General features: G+C 35.8%; 2 protein-coding genes across 2 annotated transcripts in view; both read left to right on the top strand.

Annotated features, from left to right (window-relative positions):
- The first annotated feature begins 730 nt into the window (after positions 1-730).
- Positions 731-5,307, top strand: LOC113099801 (uncharacterized). The gene is made up of 4 exons (XM_026264753.1): positions 731-835; positions 3,287-3,583; positions 4,356-4,664; positions 5,200-5,307. The coding sequence occupies exons 1-4, from the start codon at positions 820-822 to the stop codon at positions 5,217-5,219; spliced, it is 642 nt and encodes a 213-aa protein (XP_026120538.1). The 5' UTR covers positions 731-819; the 3' UTR covers positions 5,220-5,307.
- A 12,778-nt stretch (positions 5,308-18,085) lies between these two features.
- The window catches only part of LOC113099798 (uncharacterized), a 28,676-nt gene continuing 23,679 nt past the window's right edge, over positions 18,086-23,082 (top strand). The window contains exons 1-3 of the mRNA XM_026264750.1: positions 18,086-18,455; positions 21,292-21,351; positions 21,605-21,757. Coding sequence (XP_026120535.1) covers positions 18,191-18,455; positions 21,292-21,351; positions 21,605-21,757 — 478 coding nt within the window. The 5' untranslated portion in view covers positions 18,086-18,190. The remainder of the gene's footprint in view (positions 18,456-21,291; positions 21,352-21,604; positions 21,758-23,082) is intronic.

Below are 23,082 nucleotides of genomic sequence, written 5' to 3'. Positions count from 1 at the left end.
GGGTAAAACTTTCTGTCAAAACCGCATGATCGATGCTTGGAAAGGTCATAGGTTAACCCTTGATCTCATTTGTTCCGCCCATCCATCATAAGGTTACCGGAAGTTCAACCTGTCAAAAGGTCAAAGGTCAAAGTCATAAATCATCATGACAGAAGCTGCATTATATATACTACTCAAAGTTTTAAAACTTACAGGGTTTAAATCAAGGCAATCTGTTTACTCAAACGGTTTGAGTTAAGTTTACTGGTCGGGTTTTACAGTGTAGCATATTAAAACGTATTTAAATATTAAATGTATGTTTATTTGCAACGGTTATGCTAACAACAATAATATATATATATATATATATATATATATATATATATATATATATATATATATATATATATATATATATATATATAACACATTTATAACAGTAAAACAGCGACATCTGCTGACGGACACATGCTGCGCTGTCACAGGAACATCCCAGCTGAAGATAATGAGGAAATTATGTCGTTCCTTTAGCAAAGTGCATTCCTAACGACTACTTAATGGCACGCACATGCCCTACTCACTCCAAAGTCCCCGCTCCAAGGGGATAGGGATGATCACTTCCATTTGGAATTTGCCCAGGAACCGTTCGGTACCGGTACTAGTACCGGAACATCCCTAGTTTCTAGTGTTAGTTATATATCAGACACACTTTCACACTAATGACTGTCTCTGTTTATCATTACAGAACCAGGTCTGTCTCCAGCAGCTGTAGCTGGGATTGTTGTTGCAGGGATTGCTGTTGTTGTTCTCCTGGTGATTGTTTTGATTTACCATCGCCAAATGATTGCAGAAATACGTAAGTATTACAGCTGATAAAGCAACAGAAAAAAATAATAATAAACTTTATTTCCAGACCCAGAGGGATCCATAGTACAATACAAAAACACATACATAGTAGAAAAAACTAAACAAAAAACAAATAATAAATATACAAGAAGTAAAAATAGACCCTCCACAGTGTTCAGTGTCTAACATACAGACATGTACACCAATGGTTCCACAGTCTGGACGAAAATCTTACACAACTTCGTCTAGGGTTAGCCAACACAGCAATTAGGTCATTTTTTGACTCAGACACCCTACCCATAAATCTAAACATTAAGTTACGCAAGAGTGCAGCACAGGTAGGTACCCCAGCACTAACAAACATATGGCTTGCACTGGAGTCTCTTGGGACTCTTAGCAGCAGCCTCATGCTGTCATTATAAGCCACTGTAAGCTTTCTAATGCTATCTTGCTTATAACGGCACCAAAGATAGGCAGTATACAACGGTGTACAGTATGTTCTAAAGAGTGAAATCTTCACAGGGACAGAGCACATACTAAACTTACGACACAGCATGTTCGCTTGCACATACAGCTTACGACGCTGCCTATAAATATCCTTGTCATCAGACAGGTCATTTGCAATAATATGGCCAAGATATGTAATATCTGTGCATACATCAAGTACAGTACCAGATAGATAAAAATCAGGAAAATGTGAATGTTTATCATCTCTACTTCTTATAGTCATAATTTTACTCTTTTTGGATTATACTTTATATCAAAATCTACACCATATTGTGTGCATAGTCTCAAAAGCTGTTGTATACCAGCACTATATGGGCTAAAAATGACCAAGTCATCAGCGTACATAAGGTGATTAATTAGTGAGTCACCAACCCTACAACCTGTACCACAAGCATTTAAAATCATAGACAAATCATTCATATACACATTAAAAAGAAAAGGAGACAGAATTCCACCCTGTCGAACCCCATTGGTCACTTTAAAGGGAGCCGTTGTTACACTCCCCCATTTAACTCTCATTGTCTGATGAGAATACCAATAGACCAAGATTCTAATAAAAAAACCAGGGACCCCACTTTCAATCAATTTTAAAAACAATTTTTGATGATTAACACGGTCAAATGCTTTAGAGGCATCAATGAAGCACAAGAACATTGTGGAATTTTTTTTATTATATCTATCTAAAATTTCCTTTAGTGCAAAAATACATAAATCAGTACCATGCTTTCGTTTAAAACCAAATTGATTATCCGCAGACAGGACGTACCTCTCAAGTCTACACAGAACAACTGTCTCCAGCACTTTTGACATAACACTGGCCAAAGCTATTGGCCTATAGTTATCTGAGCTATTCAGCTTCCCCACTTTATCCTTGATAACAGGTACCAGCTCAACAGACAGCATAGAATCAGGTAACTCCCCATGAACAAAAAACCCTGTGTAGCACATAGCCACCAGAGGACACAGTTTCTTACTGGCAAGTTTAAGATGTTCAGCTGTAATATGGTCCAGACCACATGCCTTATTATCCCTTAGCTTCAATATTGCTTCATGGATTTCAGAAGAAGTAATAACAACATCATCATTATACTCCACATTATCCACCACAAACAGATTACTTTTTACACAGTTTAGTAGTTCACAATAATGTGTCCGCCATAACTGTGAGATTTCATCAGGACCACTCACACCATCTATATTAGACGGAAGAGATATTTTGCAATTATTAATAGTTTTAATTTCTTTCCAGAAATCATTAACATTATTATTTTGCAGCTTCCATGCCAGTGAATCAGACCTCATAATGTTTTCATTTCTTTTAATATAGCGAAGTGCACATTTAAATCTGGCATTAGTGCTTTTTTTTTTTTTAAATAGTTCTACTGTGTGAAAGAATGACATTTAAAAGCTGTAGCAAAGTGGAATATTTTAAGCAAATAACCACTTAAAATCCAAATAAAGCTGTTGAATAACAGAAGACTTATAGCGCACAAGTCATGTGGAAAACATTTATTCTGCATTTCTGGTGTCCTACACGTTTTTTTATCTTTGAGATGGTCATGACAATATGTCGTTGTATGGAACAGAGCTGCATGAAGATTTTAAGATAAAGACTGATTTATTTAGTAGTAGGTATGATATGTGTAATGGTTTTTAGACAGATTTTCTCCTTGCATACATTAATGTGTTTTTCTATGCCATGTCTAATGAAGGGCTTGGGCCCGAAACGTTACACGTGGTGAGCAATCATTAAAATTGCTAAGGAGCATTTTCTGGTGTGCGGACTCATTGTTTTCCTATGCTAACATTATTGTAAATTGCTATTAAAGAAAAGAGATGACAAACTGATTATTGGAAGCACATGTGAAGAATCACACAGCATCTTTTCAGTGTTTCTGTCATGTCACTCACTTATAATCTCCTCGTTGTTTCTATGTGCTGTTGTGTCATGAAGCGGAGACAGTGTCAGGAGTGGAGGGAGAAGATGTCGAATTAAAAACTGGTGTTACTAAAATACACACAAGTGATCTGATAGAGTGGAAGGGAAATAAAGACAATCTCATTGCTCAAATCAAAGAAGGGACTATCACTTCATATGAGGATGTTCTTTATGGGGTATTCAGAGACAGACTAAAGCTGGACATGAAGACTGGATCTCTGACCATCAAAAACCCCAGAATTGAACACACTGGACCCTATAAGTTTCTGATCAACGAGAAATGCAAGAAGAGATTTATTGTTTATATCAGAGGTGAGTATCTCCAGACTTTCTTCATTATGTTGGTCTGTTTCTGTGGTTAGTTCAGCTCGCAGGCCCTATAGGCCTATAAGTCTTCAGTGTGCTGTCTCTTGTTAGATTAAACTTTATTCTATAAAAAAGTAATAATAAAAAATAGAAATAGATTGTGACATATCATGTTTCCAGCATGTCAAAACACAAGAGATACAGGTTCAGTTCTTGTATATCGTGCTCCTTCTCTCTTCTATGATTTCTTTAAATATAGAATGTGACAGAATTGTTGTAACTTGACACATTGTTGTAGGATGTCTGATGTTAATTGTATCCAGCACTGCTATATGAACAAGAACTTCATCTCCAGAAGTGCAATAAGAGTTCACATCATGAGCATGAACTCTCATAGTATCATATACACCCTGAAACTCAAACGTCTTCACATCACAACAACCCCAAAATAAAGAAATTATAACAGAAAAATATTCATTATTATACAGTGGAATGTGCTTCTTAAAGTTATAATAATTAATTATATCTTTGTAAGCTAACCGTTTGTAAACGTAATAACTGAAAAAAATACTGATATACATTATCAATAACCATATTACATTAATCACATATTTAAAGTGCATGTGTAGTTCATTCTTACCAAGGCATAAATGCTCTCATATATGTAACACACACACACACACACACACACACACACCTTTAATGAAGCTTTATTCATTATCAGTGCTCCTCGTTTCTCCTCGTTTCTCTTCTTTCTGTGTGCTGCTGTGACATCTAGTGAGGACACTGACAGTGAAGGAGAATGATTCTGACACTCTAGAGACTAAAACTGAAATACAGACCGGTGATGAGATACGGTGGATGTTTGGAGATAAAGATGCTCTCATAGCTGAAATCAAAGGAGAGACCAGAGAGATGACTACATATGATGGTCCTGATGGGAGATTCAGAGACAGACTGGAGCTGGACATGGCGAATGGATCACTGACCATCAAAAACATCACAGCTGATCATGCTGGACTCTATAAACTACTGATCCTCAGCTCAGGAAGTACCTTGTGCAGTAAATTCTTCATTTATGTCAAAGGTGAGTATCTCAAGTCTTTGAATGTAACAACGATCACAGTTCTTCCTCATGCATTCTGTTGTTCCGTTTCTGCTGTTAATTCAGCACAAACTTATAATGTAAATAATATAAAGCGTAGAAATCAAGAAGAGAGTAGAGACAGCAGTGAGTCAATGAACTGGTGATGGTTGAGGAGAGACACTCTCATGAATGTAAAGCACTTTGGGTGTTTACATCAATACAAAATAAAAGCACTATATAACTGCATCGTTCATTCATTCATTCATTCATTCATTCAGTAAACAACCAGAGAGCAAAGGAAAATTTAAATGAAAACACTATAGAGCAGAGAAGAGAGGGACGTGTCTATTATATATTTCAATGCTTATTGTGGACTTTTCAGCAAATGTGCTATACTGAAAATATGTAATTGGAATTATTTCACACACTGTATTTCTAATGGTAGTTTGATAGTAAGTTGTTGGCATTAGACTGACCTCTAGATCTTGTTGCTTTTTTTCTCTTAATTCTTTATTGTCTCTGCATTTTCTTCCAGAATCCACAGAGAGTGAGTGAATAAATCAGCGAGTGTAGTGAAGCCACTGATGAATGGAGAGAATGTGGATGAAGTGAATGAGGAGGAGGGGAGGAGTTCACTTTAATAATATAAATATAAATAATTAATTTAATCAGGTCTGGATGTCAGATTGTATATGCAACCCAAATTTATAGTGCCTTTGTTTGCATGCTAATGTATGAATGTGTTGGTTTTATTGATTTCCACTAAAGCGTCTGATTATCTCCTGATAATTATCCCCATGAACTTCAAGACTGCTTCAGTGTTGTGTTTTAACACGAGTTTGGTTAAACACTGAGCAGTATTCATCAGGTTTTGTTCACATAAATGCTGAATCCTCAGAAAAATCTAAATTATTGTTGTATTACCTGTGGTTGTCTTGCTGAAAAGCTTTTCATTTGGTGATTCAAAAATCCCTTGACTGTTCCTGGAAAAGAGTCAAATCTTCGTAGAAAACAGCGCGACATCTGGTGGCTAGCAAAAAAATAAATACAAATAAAACAAAAATAACTTTTTCTGTCCCAAATGGCTTAAAAACATACTAAACTGTATTTTTTTTTTTTTTTTTGGAAATTCTGAAATTTGGTTTCTATGAGAATTATTAACTCAGTGTAAACCATTACGTCTATGAGAGTCCTCGTAAAGCACAGGATATCTGTTCCACCCTGTTATGCTCCTTTCCACCCTGTTAGACAAATCATTTTAAATAATAATTTCAAAGCAACATTAAATGTTGGCATACTTTTGTCTTATTTTGTGAGGTGAGGAGCAAAATTTTCTATTATTTACAACCTTATTGGTAAAAATTGGCACAAAAGTTACCTGTTCTCAATAATTAAGGCATATTCTATTTATCAATAATTGTTTTGTTATTGTTTTTAAAATAAAATAAAAAAATAATAAGATGGCATAATGGACATAAACTATCCAAGAAAAGCTCATTATCGTTTAACATTTACAGTATTAACATGTTGTGATAACTATCTATATGTCCCTAACAGGGTGGAATATTTTCATGGCCAGTGTCTGAACAATCTACCTATAATTATTATTTTTTTGAGTCCCGAGCTTGACCAATATCCATTCCTAATACTTAAACATGTCACTATTTTGGTAGAATGAAAAAAAAAAAAAAAAAAAAAATCATATAACTTTTTTTTCCTGCACTTATGAAGCCAAAATGTCACCGCATAGCAGGAATGACCCGGTTCGAAGATTCCGACACGCAAATGAAGCGAAACGCTCTTTGGACAGAAAGCGACTGTTCTCTTGACTCTGTGAAGCCAATACACGCCCAGTTACAGACTTCACTGGAGATTGTGCTGCGTGCCTCGAAACTTCTGTGTCATAAAAACACTTCTTCCATGGGTATTTAGAGCTTTTGGTAACAATCGTTGCTGTCTATCGATGGGGTGAGGTGTAGAAACTAACATTAATAACCATTGAAATTATGTTTTTCTGGAATCTATAGCAATATGAAGAGCACTTTCAATTTTTTTGAGGTTTTACTACTAATGTGCGGTAAGTGCATGATTTCTGTTTATTTAACTTTTTCTGTTTCACTTCGACCCTGGAAACAACTGCTCCTTGGATCATGTTCAATTCATTAATCTATACCTTATTAAAAGTGATCACATTCATCCATGGATTTGGATCACCACTTGTTTGTTAGAAGCTTATTTTAATCCTTATTTGAATGTGCAGGTAGGCTATATAAATTATATAAATGTATAAAAACTGAAACCAGGCAAAGCAGTTTATGCTTTTTGAAGGTGTTATTCTGAAGCAAAACTACAAATAAATATGAGATAATGGACTTCAGTTCCCCCAGGCAGGGTGGAAAATTAACACCCCACCAGCCTGGCACTGACTGATAATCTATCTGTCGGCTACCGGGCACTTTCACTCTAGAGGGTTTGACTGAGGTCAGACCCTACGAAACAAGAATATATGGGAATGTTTATGAAACACTGGGCCACACAGGGGCATAAATTATTCTAATGAAGTTAACAATATTGTAATTATTCTTATTGCTGACCCTGTAAGTAAACAGAGTGGACGAGTCAATTCCATCAACTTCTACAGCAAGAGTAGGGAATAAGAGTCAATGCTAAAACGATGCCCTATGACCACATTTTTTTCCACTCAGTGTTTTCTCGGTCTGCTGTCAATCCCTCGATTCACTGTGCAGATGTAAAGCTCAACTCAATGCTCCGCGCCAGTGGACCAACAGAGAATGTTGTTTCTCTGCTTTCTTTATTGACACCTTAATAAGTCAATTTTTTTTTTTTTTAACAGCAGACTAAATTCAGTTGAATTTGTTAATTTTCATTACCAGCAGTGTAACATGAGTTTAATCTCTGTGAAACTGTTTCTGTTTGTTCTTCAGGTGTGTTTGGTGCTGATGAAGATGAAGTGAAGTCAGTGTCAGTGATGGAGGGAGATTCTGTCACTCTGAACCCTGATTTCACTAAAATACAGGAAACTATTCTGATACTATGGAGGTTTGGTGATCCAGTCATTGCTCAAATCGATGGAAAAGTGACCTCCTATCCCAGTTACACTGATATATTCAGTGGCAGACTGCAGCTGGATCAGACTGGATTTCTCACAATCAACAACATGAGAATTAAACACTCAGGACTTTATACAATAGAGGTCATCCAAAGAGCTGGAACTTTAAATATGAAATTCACAGTTACTGTTTATGGTGAGGATATATTTATTTTGGAATATCTTTCAGTTTTTGAAAATAATTTGAAGTTTATTTTTGCAAGTCAAGTTGAGCTTTATTGTCATTCCACTACATGTGTGGACATACAGTGAAATAATAATAATAATAATAATAATAATAATAATAATAATAATAATTCCTTACATGTATATAGCGCTTTTCTAGGCACTCTTAAGCGCTTTACATTGTGAGGGAGGTATCTCCTCATCCACCACCAGTGGATAAAATGTCAAGCCTCACAGGACTACGGTGCTATATCAATACAGACATACAACAATGAAGTAAAACACTATAAACCTATACACAACTGACCTACTGACAGATTTTGACTATAAATATACTATATATAAATGTTTACCTATACATAAACTACAAAACACAAACTGTGCGTGTCATGATCCAGTCACTGAACTTCCGTTATTTCACCACCAGGGGTCATCATCCACAATAGAGTCTCTCACACGGCACAGTACACCCTGGACTACATTTCCCATGCTTCATTGCACCAAACACATTCACCTGAAAACAATCACACACAGCTACCACCAATTACACACACACACAGAACAATCATCAGACATGCTTTATAAGCACTAGACTTTCTTTCACACACTGCAGAGTATTGTTCTGCACATATCCCTACCCTAGCAATTACTGCGATACCAAGCCATTCCATGTTTGTTTTCATAGTCTTGTCTTAGTTTCTAGTTTTAATAGTCTTGTTTAAGTTTATAGTTTTCATCACCCTGTTCCAGTTTATAGTTTTCATAGTTTGCTAGTTGGGATTTTGGATTACCTTTCTTGCTTAGCCCTCTGGATATTGTTCGTTCATCATAGACCCACGCGTGCCCCATTCTTATAAAGATTCTTTGTCTTGCCCTATATACACCTCTTTGCCAGTGTTTGACCTATGCCTGTTATGACCACAACAAAGAGATTGCTGTGGAACCTCCATACGTGGCAGCAAATGCTGCAGAACTTTCAGAGGTGTCAGTATTATCCACTCATAACTCCTCGTCCTGTCACGGCTATGAAGGCCTTCTGTGAATCCTCATTCTGTCCTGTCACGGCTATGGAGGCCGTTAATGAACTCTCGTTCTGTCCTGCCACTGCTATGGAGGACATTTATGAACTCTCGTTTTGTCCTGTCATGCCTATGGAGGCCATCTATGAACTCTCATCCTGACCTGTCACAGCTATGAAAGACGTCTGCGAATCTTGTTCTGTCCTGTCACGGCTATGGAGGCCGTTTATGAACTTTTCGTTCTGTCCTGTCACGACTGTGAAGGAAGTCTGCGAATCCTCGTTCTGTACTGTCTCGGTAATGGAGGCTGTTTATGAACTCTCATTCTGTCCAGTCATAATCCAGTCACTGAACTTCCCTTAATTCCACCAGAGGTCATCATCCACAAATCAGACTCTCACACTACCCAGTACACCCTGGACTACATTCCCCATGCTCCATTGCACCAATCACATTCACCTGAAAACAATCACACATAGCTGCAACCAATTACACACACACCAATTATCAGACACACTTTATAAGCATTGGACTTCTTTTCACAAACTGTCGAGTATTGTTCTGCACATATCCCTCCCCTAGCAATAGCTGTGATACCAAGCTATTCCGTGTTTCTTTTCATAGTCTTGTTTCAGTTTATAGTTTTCATAGTTTAGTCTTTCTTGCTTTGCCCTGTTACTTATGTTTTGACCCTTAGCTCTGGATTCTGGATTACTCCTCTTGCTTAGCCCTTTGGATATTGTTTGTTCATCGTAGACCCACACGTGTCCTAGGAGCATTTTTTGTCTTTCCCTATATAAACCTGTTTGCCAGTGTTTGACCCATGCCTGTTATGACCACTTCTTTGTGTAATAAAAGCTTGCACATGGATCCACATATACTTATCCACAGTGACTTATTTCTTATTAGTTTTCTGATAACCTCTCTTTGTTGGTGAAATGATGGGATTGTATGACATTGTTCTTGAGAGATGTGTAAAGGTCAGTCTTTAGTAAAGTGCAAAGAGCTTCTGGCCCGATGGTGAGAAAGTGGCTACCCAGACAGCAAGCAGTTTTGGCCCAGATCCGGCCCACATCTGGCCCGCATGGATTTCACGCGGGCCAGATGTGGGCCGGATCTGGGCCAAAACTATGTTGCTGTCTGGTAATGATGTGCACCCCCAGGAATTAAGTGCTGCTGACTCTTTGCACAAATCGAGCTGTCGATGGTCAGTGGGGGGTGGTCAGAGAAATAACAACCTCCTTTGTCTTCCCCACATTGAGGGACAGGTTGTTAGTGCCACACCAGTCAGCCAGCTGTGCCACTTCATCTCTGTAGTGTGTTTCATCGCTGTAGCTGATGAGACCTACCACATAGTGTCATCAGTGAACTTGATGGTGTTGTTGGAGCTGAACTGGGCAGTGCAGTTGTGGGTCAGCAGTGTGAAGAGCAGAGGACTGAGCACACAGCCTTGTGGGTCGCCAGTCCAGGATCCAGTCACTGAGGGAACTGTTTAGGCCCAGCAGGTTTAGTTTATTAATGAGCTGTTGTGGGATTATTGTGTTGAATGCTGGCCTGAAGTCAATGGACAGCATTCTAACATAGGATTCTTTATTCTCTAGGTGGGTAATAGTCAGTTGGAGAGTGGAAGAAATTGTATTGTCAGTAAAGTGTGGTGGGGAGGCTGGTTTTGATGTTGTGCATGACTAACCTCTCAAAGCACTTCATCATGGTTTGAGTCAGTGCTATGGGATGGTAGTCGTTTAGTCATGACACAGGTGATTTCTTTGGTACCGGTATGCTTGTTGTGGATTTGAGACATGTAGGGATGACTGCCTGGCTCTCCAAGGTGATTATCTCCTAGGACATATCTCAGAAGTGCAGCACAGTCTCTCAGTACACGGCCAGGTATGTTGCCAGAGCCTTGCATGGGTTAATCCTAAATAGGGTCTTCCTTATGTCAGCTGGAAACAGATGCCTGTTCATTGTGAGGTGGGGGAAGTTTTTGTGCAGGTGTACAATTGACAAATGTGATTCTCCAGATCCAATGTGCTACTTATATTTTTAACACATTTCACTCTGCATTACACACCAACAGCTTCACAAATTGAATCAAATTTCTGTCATTTAATATTTTTGAGCTCCTGCAGGATTTGAATATGTAACATAGGGTTTGTTTTTCTCCTTTGACCTTTTGTGTTTTACGGGACTCTGAAGTTATGCAGTTGATTTACATGTTTCACCACAGAACAATGATATGCAAACCCATGGTTAATTTGTGGCTGCCATGGTTTAACTGTAACTGTTTTTATTCATTAATTTATTTATTTATTATGTGGTGAAACCATGGTTTATTTTCATATAAAGTAGTTTTGATCTCATAAACACAATTACGTAATTCTTTACATCCTGAAAATGCTTCCTTCAGTCATGTATTTTGGGGTTCAAAAAAGTTTGTAGATAATACGCACATAATATAATTTTATATAAAATATCAGGATAAAAACACCATCAGAAACTAGACTCAACATCTGGACATCAGTGAAGTCAGCCATGTGCAGGTACATTGGTTAACTCTTTGTGACATTTCTTTTTGTCCCACATGATCTACATGGTGTGTTTAGTATACAGTAGGATATGTACTTTAATGAATAATATACATAAATGCCACACCAGCTTTGATGGGCACTTCATCTTTATGATCATCAGATGCAGTAAAGTGAGCATTAATTGCTTTAAAACACAACATATTAAAACCTTAATTAGAGCTCAGTTCATTCCTAATAACAACTACACAGCTTCCTAATTTTCCATGCTTTGACAAAACACACATAAGTAAATTAGTCAAGTGCAAGGAATTATGGGTATTCTGCTTTTTTAAATGATTTTACTTATAATGAGTTTGACCATCCTCACAATTTAAGAAAGGGTGAAGTAGAGAGCATGAGAGTTCAGTTCTTCTCAAGACTTATTTAGACTAATTATACAATGTTTTATTTAAACCAGCGTGCTTGGCATAAAGGCTACATATTTCAAAATGGCATCGCACAATAACATTGCAGATGTGAGAAGTCACGAGGAGGCGCTCCAGGAGCGTCATCTGCTTCAAAAGACTAAAACAGGATCCAGTGTCTTGTTCTGTTCAAACTAGAATTTTAGACTGTAAAACGCAGGCCCAACTTTAAAAACTTATGAAACTCTTTGAGGACTTGGGACTTGACTCAAGACTCGTTTGTGACTTGGAAGGAATGACTTGGTTCCTCCTCTGATGAAATCGTCTGATGAGTTCATGGGTGGAACAAAAATATGGCAGGACTTTTACTCTTTGGCCCCTGGACTTCCCACCTCTGTTTATTTGGCAAGTTTTTGCACAAGCATTTTTCAAGTAAATTTCACACATTTGGAAATTATAAATCTACGTAACTAAGTTAAGTAAAAAAAAAAAAACAAAACAAAAAAAAAAACTAACAATAAGTACATGTAACTTGACCTGTTACATTTTATTGAGTAAATTTAAATTAAATTAGACAAAAGAAATTGCACTGTAAAACCTGACAAGTAACTTAGAGTAAACAGATTGCCTCGTTTTAAACAATGTAAGTTTTAAAACTTTGCATTTAAGTAATTAAGTGATTAACTAAGTGCTGATTGAGAATTAGTGATGAACAGCTGCTGTTAACAAACAGAATCACTGAAGAAAAGAGAAACACAAGAACTACTACAACTGACTTCAGACACAGACTTAGATGAAATCAACTGAAATAAAATACATGAAATCTCTCAAGATCTGATTAAACAACCCCACAAACAACATCACCAGCTCCACTTATTAATAACCAGACTGACTTTATTTCTGTCAGATGTCTACAGAAGATCTTATTGAGAATGAACTAAGGTTTAGATGTTGATTTATTGTTTCATTTGAAGTAACCATGTTAGAGATCAGTGTTTGCTTTAGTTGGGCTCTTGATCCTTGATTTCTGTCTTAGTCTTTTCTCTGGCTGTTATAACCGTGTGTTTCTAAAACACATTTGTTGTAACTCAAAAGCCCAGATGGCATGAATTGGTCAAACACAGACATAAATAATCAGAATACGAACCTCTACAATGGTGATGAAAAAACACACACTGCAGTGCATGCTGGGTACTATTGTAGTACAAAACTCAACCATGGCTCCCAGCATGCTCTGCAGCATTTTTTTTTTTTTTTTTTTTTTTACGGTCACCATTGTTGAGGTTCATATGCTGATTATTTATGTCTGTGTGTGACTTCTTAAAACATAGAAGACCAAACTGTTTGGAAAGTCCTTTATAATGACTGTTTATCACAGAACTACTGGCTCTGAAACATTTCTACTATAATCAATCTAAATAAATAACACCTGTTTCATCAGAGATTAGACACCGTACACCGCAATAACTGATGATTATCATCACCAATATAAAGTATAACAATCTACACCTAGGTACAGGTTAACACCTGATGGCATGTCTTCTGGGCTTTTGAGTTACAACAAATGTGTTTTAGAAACACACGGTTATAACAGTCAGAGAAAAGACTAAGACAGAAATCAAGGGTCAAGAGCCCAACTAAAGCAAAAACTGATCTCTAACATGGTTACTTCAAATTAAATTTATTTATCACGTGCATCCAGTCCTTCGTGCTGTCTTTGCTGTAAACTGGTTTAAAGGGACAGAAGTGAGAGACTTATTTACCCTCATTTGATAAAACTGTTTTGAAAAAATATTTTTACATTTAGAAATTTCTAGAATCTCTGTTTCAGGTTTTTTATTAGTGTAAAAACCTTTCCAAATTCCCTTGGCCAAGGAGTTTTTGGGGGGTTAGTTAACAGGTTTTATTTGTAACTGCAGTCTGTTAGTCATGTTTTGATCATGAGATTAAGAAGCTGTCATAACTGCTAATGTTGGAGTTGTAATGTGTTTATGCCATTGAACATGGATGTTTACTATTGCTTAAAACAACAACATTTATTAATTAAGAATTTCACAGCCCTGAATTAATATATGTGTAAAGGACTATACAGACATCTAGTGCATGGTATTGGTATTACAGATTATTTTGTTTTATTTTGAAGAAAATATAATAAGAAAGAATTTTAAGGAAATGTTTCTTCAACAGGAAAATAGAGAATACAAATTCATTTTTTTTTTCAATGAAAATATTATAAGAACAATTTTTAGACAATGGAAAATGTTTCTTCAAAAGGAAAATAGAGAATACAAATATATATATATTTTTTATCTTTACAAATATAAAACTAATTTTTAAAAGTGCAAATGCTTCTTTAGGTTGGATGTCGAATCCTTCGATGAAGAAAGTGTTTTCTTTGCTGGAAGGCACAAGTTGCACTGTACAACGTTGTTTGCAATTTCTTCTTTTTAAACAAAATAGCAGCGGTATTTCCATGAAATGAACGCGTTTTGGCCGCAGTGATTCAATCTGCGTCTGAGGAGATTGCAGACAGCTGTTATTTGCGCATGCACCAGCGGGTGGCACACGTGACTCGCGTGAGTCATTAATCAAGCTGCGCTTAATATAGTGTTATTATGCCAAAATACTGATTTATTTAGTTTTAAATGAAACCATTGTAATCCTGAAAGTATTCCACCTTTTTTCAAAATGTAACTATAATCTGATTACTACGCTTTTTGACGTAACTGTAACTGATTACAGTTACTGGATTTTTGTATCCTGATTACGTAACGCCGTTACATGTATTCCGTTACTCCCCAACCCTGCATATTCGTGGTTGCGGACGAAATAGCTCAAATCGAGAGCCAACGCAAACGCAATGACATGTGAAATAAAACGTCATCCGGTATTAAAGAAGTGTGGCCTGATTAAGCTGTTTAAACTATTTTAAAGTGATCTTAAGCATCATAGCTTTCTGTGTGCTGGCTATTTCTTTCATTATTTGTTCCTAATAAAAGAATCTTAACTACACATTGTATTATTGTGACATTATAACAGTAAAATTAAATTAAATTAAAATTAATTACCAGCAATGCATAAAACAAGTAAAATGTATTTACAAGAACAACTGATTTTGCTTAATTATATCAGATTTTTTAAGTGAAAATTTCTCTTATTTTTGTCACAAAATCTTGAAGTGTTCCTGTAGCTCAAGTGGCATTGCTTTAACAAGCGCAAGGTTGGGGGTTTGATTCCCCGGGAACACATGATAGATGAAAATTGTTAGCCTGAATGCACTGTAAGACGTTTTGGATAAAAGTGTCTGCTAAATGCATCAATTTAATTTATATTTACTCAATAACAGTGGAACAGTGGAGATGACAGTGGACTTTAGGAGAAACCCACCTGCACTTTCCCCACTCACCATCATGAACAGCACTGTGACTGCAGTGGAGTCATTCAGATTCCTGGGAACCACCATCTCTCAGGACCTGAAGTGGGACAATCACATTGACTCCATCGTAAAAAAGGCCCAGCAGAGGTTGTACTTCCTTCGCCAGCTGAGGAAGTTTAACTTGCCACAGGAGCTGCTGAAACAGTTCTATTCAGCCGTCATTGAGTCTGTCCTCTGTACTTCAATAACTGTCTGGTTTGGTTCAGCAACAAAATCAGACATCAGAAGACTACAGAGAACTGTTCGGACTGCCGAAAGGATTATTGGTGCTCCCCTGCCCACCCTTCAAGAACTTTATACATCCAGAGTGAGGAAAAGGGCTCAGAAAATCACTCTGGATCCCTCACATCCAAGTCACCCCATCTTTGAACTTTTGCCATCTGGCCGGCGCCTCAGAGCCGCAAACACCAGAACAGCAAGGCACAAGAACAGTTTCTTCCCCCAGGCAATCTACCTCATGAACAGTTAAATGTTCCCTACTTATGCTTATAAACGTGCAATATCCTTATATTTCCTTATATTTATTTGTTAACCCTCCATACTAGAACATTCCTGCATCTCACTCAATCCTATTCCTTTTTCATTTATAGCACAATTGTTTATACATTTATTTATTTGCCAAATTGTAAATCTCTCTCTTTTTTGTCTGTGTGTTGTTGTCTCTGTGTACTGGAAGCTTATGTCACTAAAACAAATTCCTTGTATGCGTAAGCATACTTGGCAATAAAGCTCTTTCTGATTCTGATTCTGATTCTGATAAAATTTAACAGGTCAAGTTACTTTTTCGTTTTTATTTTTTATTTTTACTTAACTTAGTTACGTAGATTTATAATTTCCAAATGTGTTAAATTTACATGAAAAATGCTTGTGCAAAAACTTGCCGAATAAAAGTTAAGTAAATTTACTTATTGTTTTTTTTTTTTTTTTTAGTTTAGATTGTGTGTATATTAAAGAATGTCACAAAATCTATAATTGCGATCATAGTAATATACAAGGTAATAATATGGGTCCGGGCTATATGGCTCAGGTGTGGCTCAGATTCGGGGATTCTGGTTTACTTAAGGGCCAGCTAGCGTGATTTCACCAAGTACAACATGTTCCTGGATCAACATCATTGTTGATCCTGGAACAACATTCCAATCAACCAATCAGAATTGAGATATAACTTTTCAGGATATATCTGTTTTAGGCTTACAATCAGAGTTAGGTGCTTCTACACCCTTGTTAATCAGCTATCATGTCCCACTGATTTTAGGAATAAATTATGGGTAAGGTTAGGTTTAGGGGTAGGGATTGGGTTAAGTCTATATTTTTGGACATTCATGTTGATCCAGGATCATCAAAAGATGTTGATCCAGGAACATGTCTTACTTGGCAAAATCATGGCGACCGTGGCACATCACATGCTGTATTATAGAGTGACTAATAAATTACACAAAGTGTTTAATTAGCAAACACTGCCTGTGTAACATCAGTTGAACAGCACAAGTCAACATGCTTTTCAAAATGAAAACAAAAAATAAAGCTAAATTTGTTGGTCTATGATGAGTCTAATTTCTATAAAAAAGCAAAGTGACATTGGGGGTGGTACTGTGGTGGCCAAATAATCAAATCATTGTGCAGCTGAACAAAAGTCTTTGTTGGTGGTCTCACAGGCCCCGCCCATAGCTTCTCTGGGGCCCCTTCTCGTCTAGTGCTTTAGGCATTTGCTCGGTACGCCTGTGCTTCAGTCTGTCCCTTTATGCAGTTGTAACTCAGACATTTCATCCCTCGTGTTCCTTGACCTAGTTTCTGTTTTCCCTTAATTGTGTCATTATATTCAGATGTGTCTTGTCATTATCCTCATTTACTCTCTCTTATAAGGTGTAGTCAGTTCAGTGTTTCTTTGTCCGGTCTCATTAATTTGTACTTTTGTATTAAGCCTTCCTGTTGTGAATTACCTTGTGTGGATATATTAAAGACTTTTACTTTTATCTTCATGCGAGTTCATTCTACACGGAACCATGACTGTCAGAGACTAACTAACACTGGTTTGAACTGGAAAAGTCTCATCTCTCTCTCTCTCTCTCTCTCAGACACACACACACACTCACACACAGTACATATCTCTACACTATTTAGCCACGCCTTCCCACTTCCTGTTAACTTTAGATAGTTCAGATAAAAAAAAAAAAGTTTCAGTAAGATTGCTAATTAGTTTAATGCCACTTCCATTTTATTTCAAACTTGAAAATGTAAAAAGAAAATTATAATTTCTAGTAATTTAGAGAGCTGCTCAAATGAAAATGATTTACCCAGTACTTTTATATTTGATGTGCTTATGGCATCCGGTTGGCAAGTAGAAATGTTCTATATTTCTATGTTTTCCATAGTTATATTTCTAAATATATTCCATTGTAAGCTATGTTTTTTTTAATACTTTTTAAATGTTTTTTTTTGTTTTTTTTTTGCCATCTGCAAATGAGTCTATAGTGTGTCTGTAGTAAGATGTATTTTATTTCAGTAAGTTACTGAACATCTAGTTCTTGTTTATTATCAGTTTCTTAAGCAATTTTTACACTAAAGCTTTTAATTTACCAAAATAAATGCTGCTTTACTGTACTTTATTTGTTCCTGTAATCCAAAGAGATCACATTTCTAATGTTTAATACAGTATTGTGTCAAATTAGTGGACAGCTGTAAAAATAAAAAAGCTACAGAAAGATAAACCACAGTTTACCTATAGATTAACAAGAGGAAATGACTTATGTGAGCCATGAGTGTTCATCTGTGTTGAGTGACTGTTCCTCTTGATTCTCTTTAGGTGTCTTTGGTGATAGAGGTGAAGTGAAGTCAGTGTCAGTGATGGAGGGAGAATCTGTCACTCTACACACTGATATTACTGAAATACAGAGAGATGATGAAATCGAGTGGAGGTTTAACAGCATTCGCATAGCTACAGCAAACATTCCTGAATATAATGATGAGAGATTCAGAGACAGACTGAAGCTGGATCAGACCGGATCTCTGACCATCACAAACACCAGAACCACAGACTCTGGAGAATATAAACTAAGCATCATTGCTGGGAATAAGGACATAACCAAGAGATTCAATGTTATTGTTCATGGTGAGTAGAGAATTAAAGTTACATTTTTCCTGTCTTCCTTTTATTCACAATGTAAACAATACTTATTTTTCATAACTCTTTCAGGATGCTATATTTGAAATCACACTTGGATCTATTTCAAATTCTTTATTTTTTATTTATTCTAACATTTCATTCTAATCATCAAAAAAAAAAAAAAAAAACTCTCTGCCCATGATGTCCACCTCATATAAAAAGGATCACAGAATTTATAGAACCAAAAGAAATATTATTAAAATATTGCTTCTAAAACATCTCAAATTTATTACAGCAATAATACAGCATTTCACAATGACTAAAAAACTAGACAAACCTGGGAGAGCATGATATATTAATTCGTAGAGATTCAGGGTCCAAATATTTATCTTTTCCATTTATTTTTTTACGATATCAGAGAAAAATAACTAACAAAAACATTCAAAATGCACTGAAAATATGTGCTGTTTTCTGAAAAACCTACAGCAGCAGGGCAGGATGAGCATTTTAATTAAATAGCCTACACTCGGCCTAACAGAGACCAGAGGAAGCTATTCTAATACACCAAGACCTCTTTAATAAACCTGAAAAATTACAGATTGTCTGTCAGGAAGACAGATTTATAATATGGATAATCCTAGTGAAAAAATATTATACTTGTGCAGAATTTATTCGTATGTACTTTAGTGTAACTAAATATAATTTGTGGCACACTACAAATTAGTATACTTAAAGTCTGCTAAATTGGAACAATTAATTTCGTACTAAATGCATTTTAGTTGTGCAAAAGCAGCGCTGAAGTTCAACTAAAGTTGTATTAAATAGCCCTTTGTCTCTGCACGCTTCAACTCTCGATGCACTGCACAAATATTAATGTAAAATGCAATGGAATGTTTTGGTGGTTTGACGGTCTCACAGTACGCTGCGGAATTACATGCAACGTATGAATTGAAATTATTTTAATCCATTTTGTGACTTTTCATGTAGGCCTAGTTAACGCCTATTCATTTATTTGGCATTTTAACTTTGTGTAGTTTTGAGGGCTGGTCAGGATACTTTTAATAATTTGTTGAATAATTTATATTTTGACAGCCCAAAGAGCTGCAGTCCACATTATCAAGTGCAACATTGCCATTGTCCGTACAGGACATTAAAGAACCATTAATGTAAAAATAGAGTATGTGTACAGGCGCATTGGGAAGATACTAAAGTAATAAACCTTCTGATCAAGTTTGTGAATTTCTTTTACCATTTCAAATCCAAGACTATGTTGTTTACATATCTGTACTTTTGTAACTACTTTCTATATGTGACCCTGGACCACAAAACCAGTCATAAGGGTCAATTTTTTGAAATTGAGATTTATACAAGCTTTCCATTGATGTATGGTTTGTTAGGATAGGACACTATTTGAAAATCTGGAATCTGAGGGTGCAAAAAAATTTAAATACTGAGAAAATCACCTTTAAAGTTGTCCAAATGAAGTTCTTAGCAATGCATATTACTAATCAAAATTAAGTTTTTATATATTCACAGTAGAAAATTTACAAAATATCTTCATGGAACATGATCTTTATTCAATATCCTAATGATTTTTGGCATGAAAGGAAATTCAATAATTTTGGCCCGTAAAATTTATTCTTGGCTATTGCAAATATACCCGTGCTACGGAAGACTTTTTTTGGTCCAGGGTCACATATGTATGTAAAGCTGCTTTGCAACCATACAGTATTGTGAAAAGCACTATTTGAAGTGTGGATAAATTATTGAAAAGGTAAAGTTCATAACTATACAACGTACTGCATCATGATTTATTATTATAATTATTTGCAACTCAAAACAATTATTTTTATTTTATATTTTATATTTTGTTTTATTTTACATTTAATCATAACAGGTCAACAGAGGATTCAGCTAAAATAAATTAAAGTATTACTTAAGTATTTAACAAATTAAATCGTTTTATTTGTAAATTGCTTCATTTGTGGTGTAGGCAAAAGTTGTGTTTGGAAACTCTGCCCTTACAGCACCTGTTAGCAGAAACATCGACACTAGTTGTTGTGCTGAGTGAGTATGGACATGTCATTGGGGTTATGAAGTGGCATCCACTTTCAAAGGTTTTGTCCAGTTAATTTATTTGGCTATGTATGTGTAGAAATCACTTTTAACAAGTTTCAGACATGTTGTAGATGGAATTAAGAACCTAGCCAGTGTACTTTCTAAAAGATGAATATATTTATATAAGTACAAACTTAGTGCACTACAAATTCATTTTTAAAATACTATATTTTTTACAAATGCATATATATATATATATATATATATATATATATATATATATATATATATATTCATCCTTCCCCAAATGCATTTGTAAAAAATATAGTATTTTAAAAATGAATTTGTAGTGCACTAAGTTTGTACTTGATGAAAGCATAAAATAACTACATTTAGAAAGTGTTTTCAGTTTGTATAGACATGCCAATCTATTGTTAGTAGACTTATCACAAATAAATATATTTTAAATACAAGTAACTATATTATTTTTCACTAGGAATAAGATATGATAATCTTTAAGGAGAGAAGCTAGGTGGTGCTTAAGTTCAAACTACATTAGATTTTGTATCTTTTATTTTGTAGCTGGACATATATTTTTTATTTTAATTCATTAGGAGTGAAAATCAGGACTGTCAGTATCAGCACTGATGTGACTGAATGACATCACAATAAACTCACATTAAATGACAAACTCTCATCCAACACTTAAGACTGAAAAAATAGAGCAGCCCTCTTACATTCTGTTGATTTATTCACATCTCTGTGGTTCTCTTATATTTTCCAGTTCGTCCGTCCACTCCTACCATCACTCCACAAAATCCTTCATCATCTGACAGTGCTGCAGGTAATGACACAAATGTTCAGATTAACAGCACAATTGTGTGGGTGATATTGCTTTTACAACACAATTAAACACACAAACAAGATATTGACAGAGTAATGTGTTGTTACATAATAAGGCCTGTTATTTTGCCTGTTTTTCTCTGCTAATACACATGTTAAAGAGGCCCATGCTGGTCAGACTGGTCTCAGAAGGTCATTGAACTGAATGCAGGCATCTGAGACTAAAATCAGACCGACAGATTGTCTCTCTTTAGCTGTTACAGCATCAGGCCCACAAACTCCTTCTCATTCTCCAGACTCTGTACCTCTGACTGTGCTGATCTCTGCTGCTGCTGCTGGATTTCTGTTGATTGTTGTGGCAGTTGTGATCTTCTGGATCTGCTGGAAAAAAAGACCAGAACAAGAGGGCAAGTGTTATTAAATATCTTACAGTTATATATATATATATATATATATATATATATATATATATAAAACAGTTTTTGCTCTTTTAACATTTGTTCAAATCATGTCTCAAAACTTATCTATTCTCGGTTGCTTTTAGCTTATAAGAGTGTTTTATCATGAATTGTTTTGCTACTATTTGTGTACTTTATAAGTGTTCTGTTTTAAACTATCTTGCTGACTTTGGAGTACTTAATCTTTTATTTTTCCTAACTTGTACAGCACTTGGTCAGCCTGTGGCTTGAACTTGAACTGTCATTATTATTTTTTTTTAAAAACAGACCAGACCCATGGAGAAGAGATAAAGGTTCAAGGTTCAAGGTTCAAGGTAAACTTTATTATCCACAAGTAGGAAATTCATGTGGTCACCATTACACGCTCCATTGTTAAATCGCCTGCTACATAACAATAAAAACATAAATACAAAACATTAAATACAAAAGCATTAAAAAACATTTAAACATTAAAACCTAAGAAAAACAAAGACATGAAAGACAAAACAATAAACATTGAAAAGAAAACATGACAAGCATGTATGGATAAATAAACTAGCTGAGTGCTAGCTGCTTGTTGTACAGTCTAATTGCTGTAGGCAAAAAAGAATTGCTGTACCTTGTGGTCCTAATTTTCCTTTGCAGTAGTCTGCCACTTGACCTGTTGCTTCTTAAGAAATTCTGATGAAGAGGGTGGGTAGAATCATTTTGAATCTTTTTAAGACTAAGGTCATTGTACAATTGGGCTACAGTTAGCTGATCAACTCCAATGATCTTACTGGCTGTTTTGATTATTCAAATGTCCCGGTCCCTGGAGAAGAGATAAAATACACTGATCCAACATTTTACAAAATAAATGCACAAAAAGCGGTAAGACAATACATGTTAAAGGGACTGTGAGTAGGAATTACTCCCATCTAGTGGTGAAATCGTATATATTGCATTCAAACTAATTTTGCTCTCCAGCGCCTCGCTTTTTCAAATGCGCGTTGCATCTACGGTAGGCGATATGTACCAAAAAGCTTTGACAGGATGTCTTCTAATAGCACTTCGTCGAGTTTTCCTTCAGGTGAACAGGTGTGTTATTTCAAACAAACTGCAACATGACAACTAACAAACGAATGTTACAGTATGAATTACGGACTGTGGAAAACATAAAATATTGTAATTAGTAGTTATGTCTTCTTTATTCGTTATATTTTCTGAATTATGTGCATTGTTAGATATCATCATCAAACACTGACTTACCTGTCGAGACGAAAACAGGCCACTTCAGCATCTCTTTTGAAATCTTT

Source organism: Carassius auratus, unplaced genomic scaffold, assembly GCF_003368295.1.
Source record: "Carassius auratus strain Wakin unplaced genomic scaffold, ASM336829v1 scaf_tig00217034, whole genome shotgun sequence".
Classification (NCBI taxonomy): Eukaryota; Metazoa; Chordata; class Actinopteri; order Cypriniformes; family Cyprinidae; genus Carassius; species Carassius auratus.
This window is presented reverse-complemented; position numbering and strand designations above follow the sequence as displayed.

What these genes read in the sequence shown, in the direction of transcription:
- LOC113099801 (XM_026264753.1), top strand. An exon ending in ATTTATTGTTTATATCAGAG is followed by an intron (nt 3,584 to 4,355) that starts GTGAGTATCTCC and finishes TGTGACATCTAG; the next exon opens with TGAGGACACTGACAGTGAAG. An exon ending in ATTCTTCATTTATGTCAAAG is followed by an intron (nt 4,665 to 5,199) that starts GTGAGTATCTCA and finishes ATTTTCTTCCAG; the next exon opens with AATCCACAGAGAGTGAGTGA.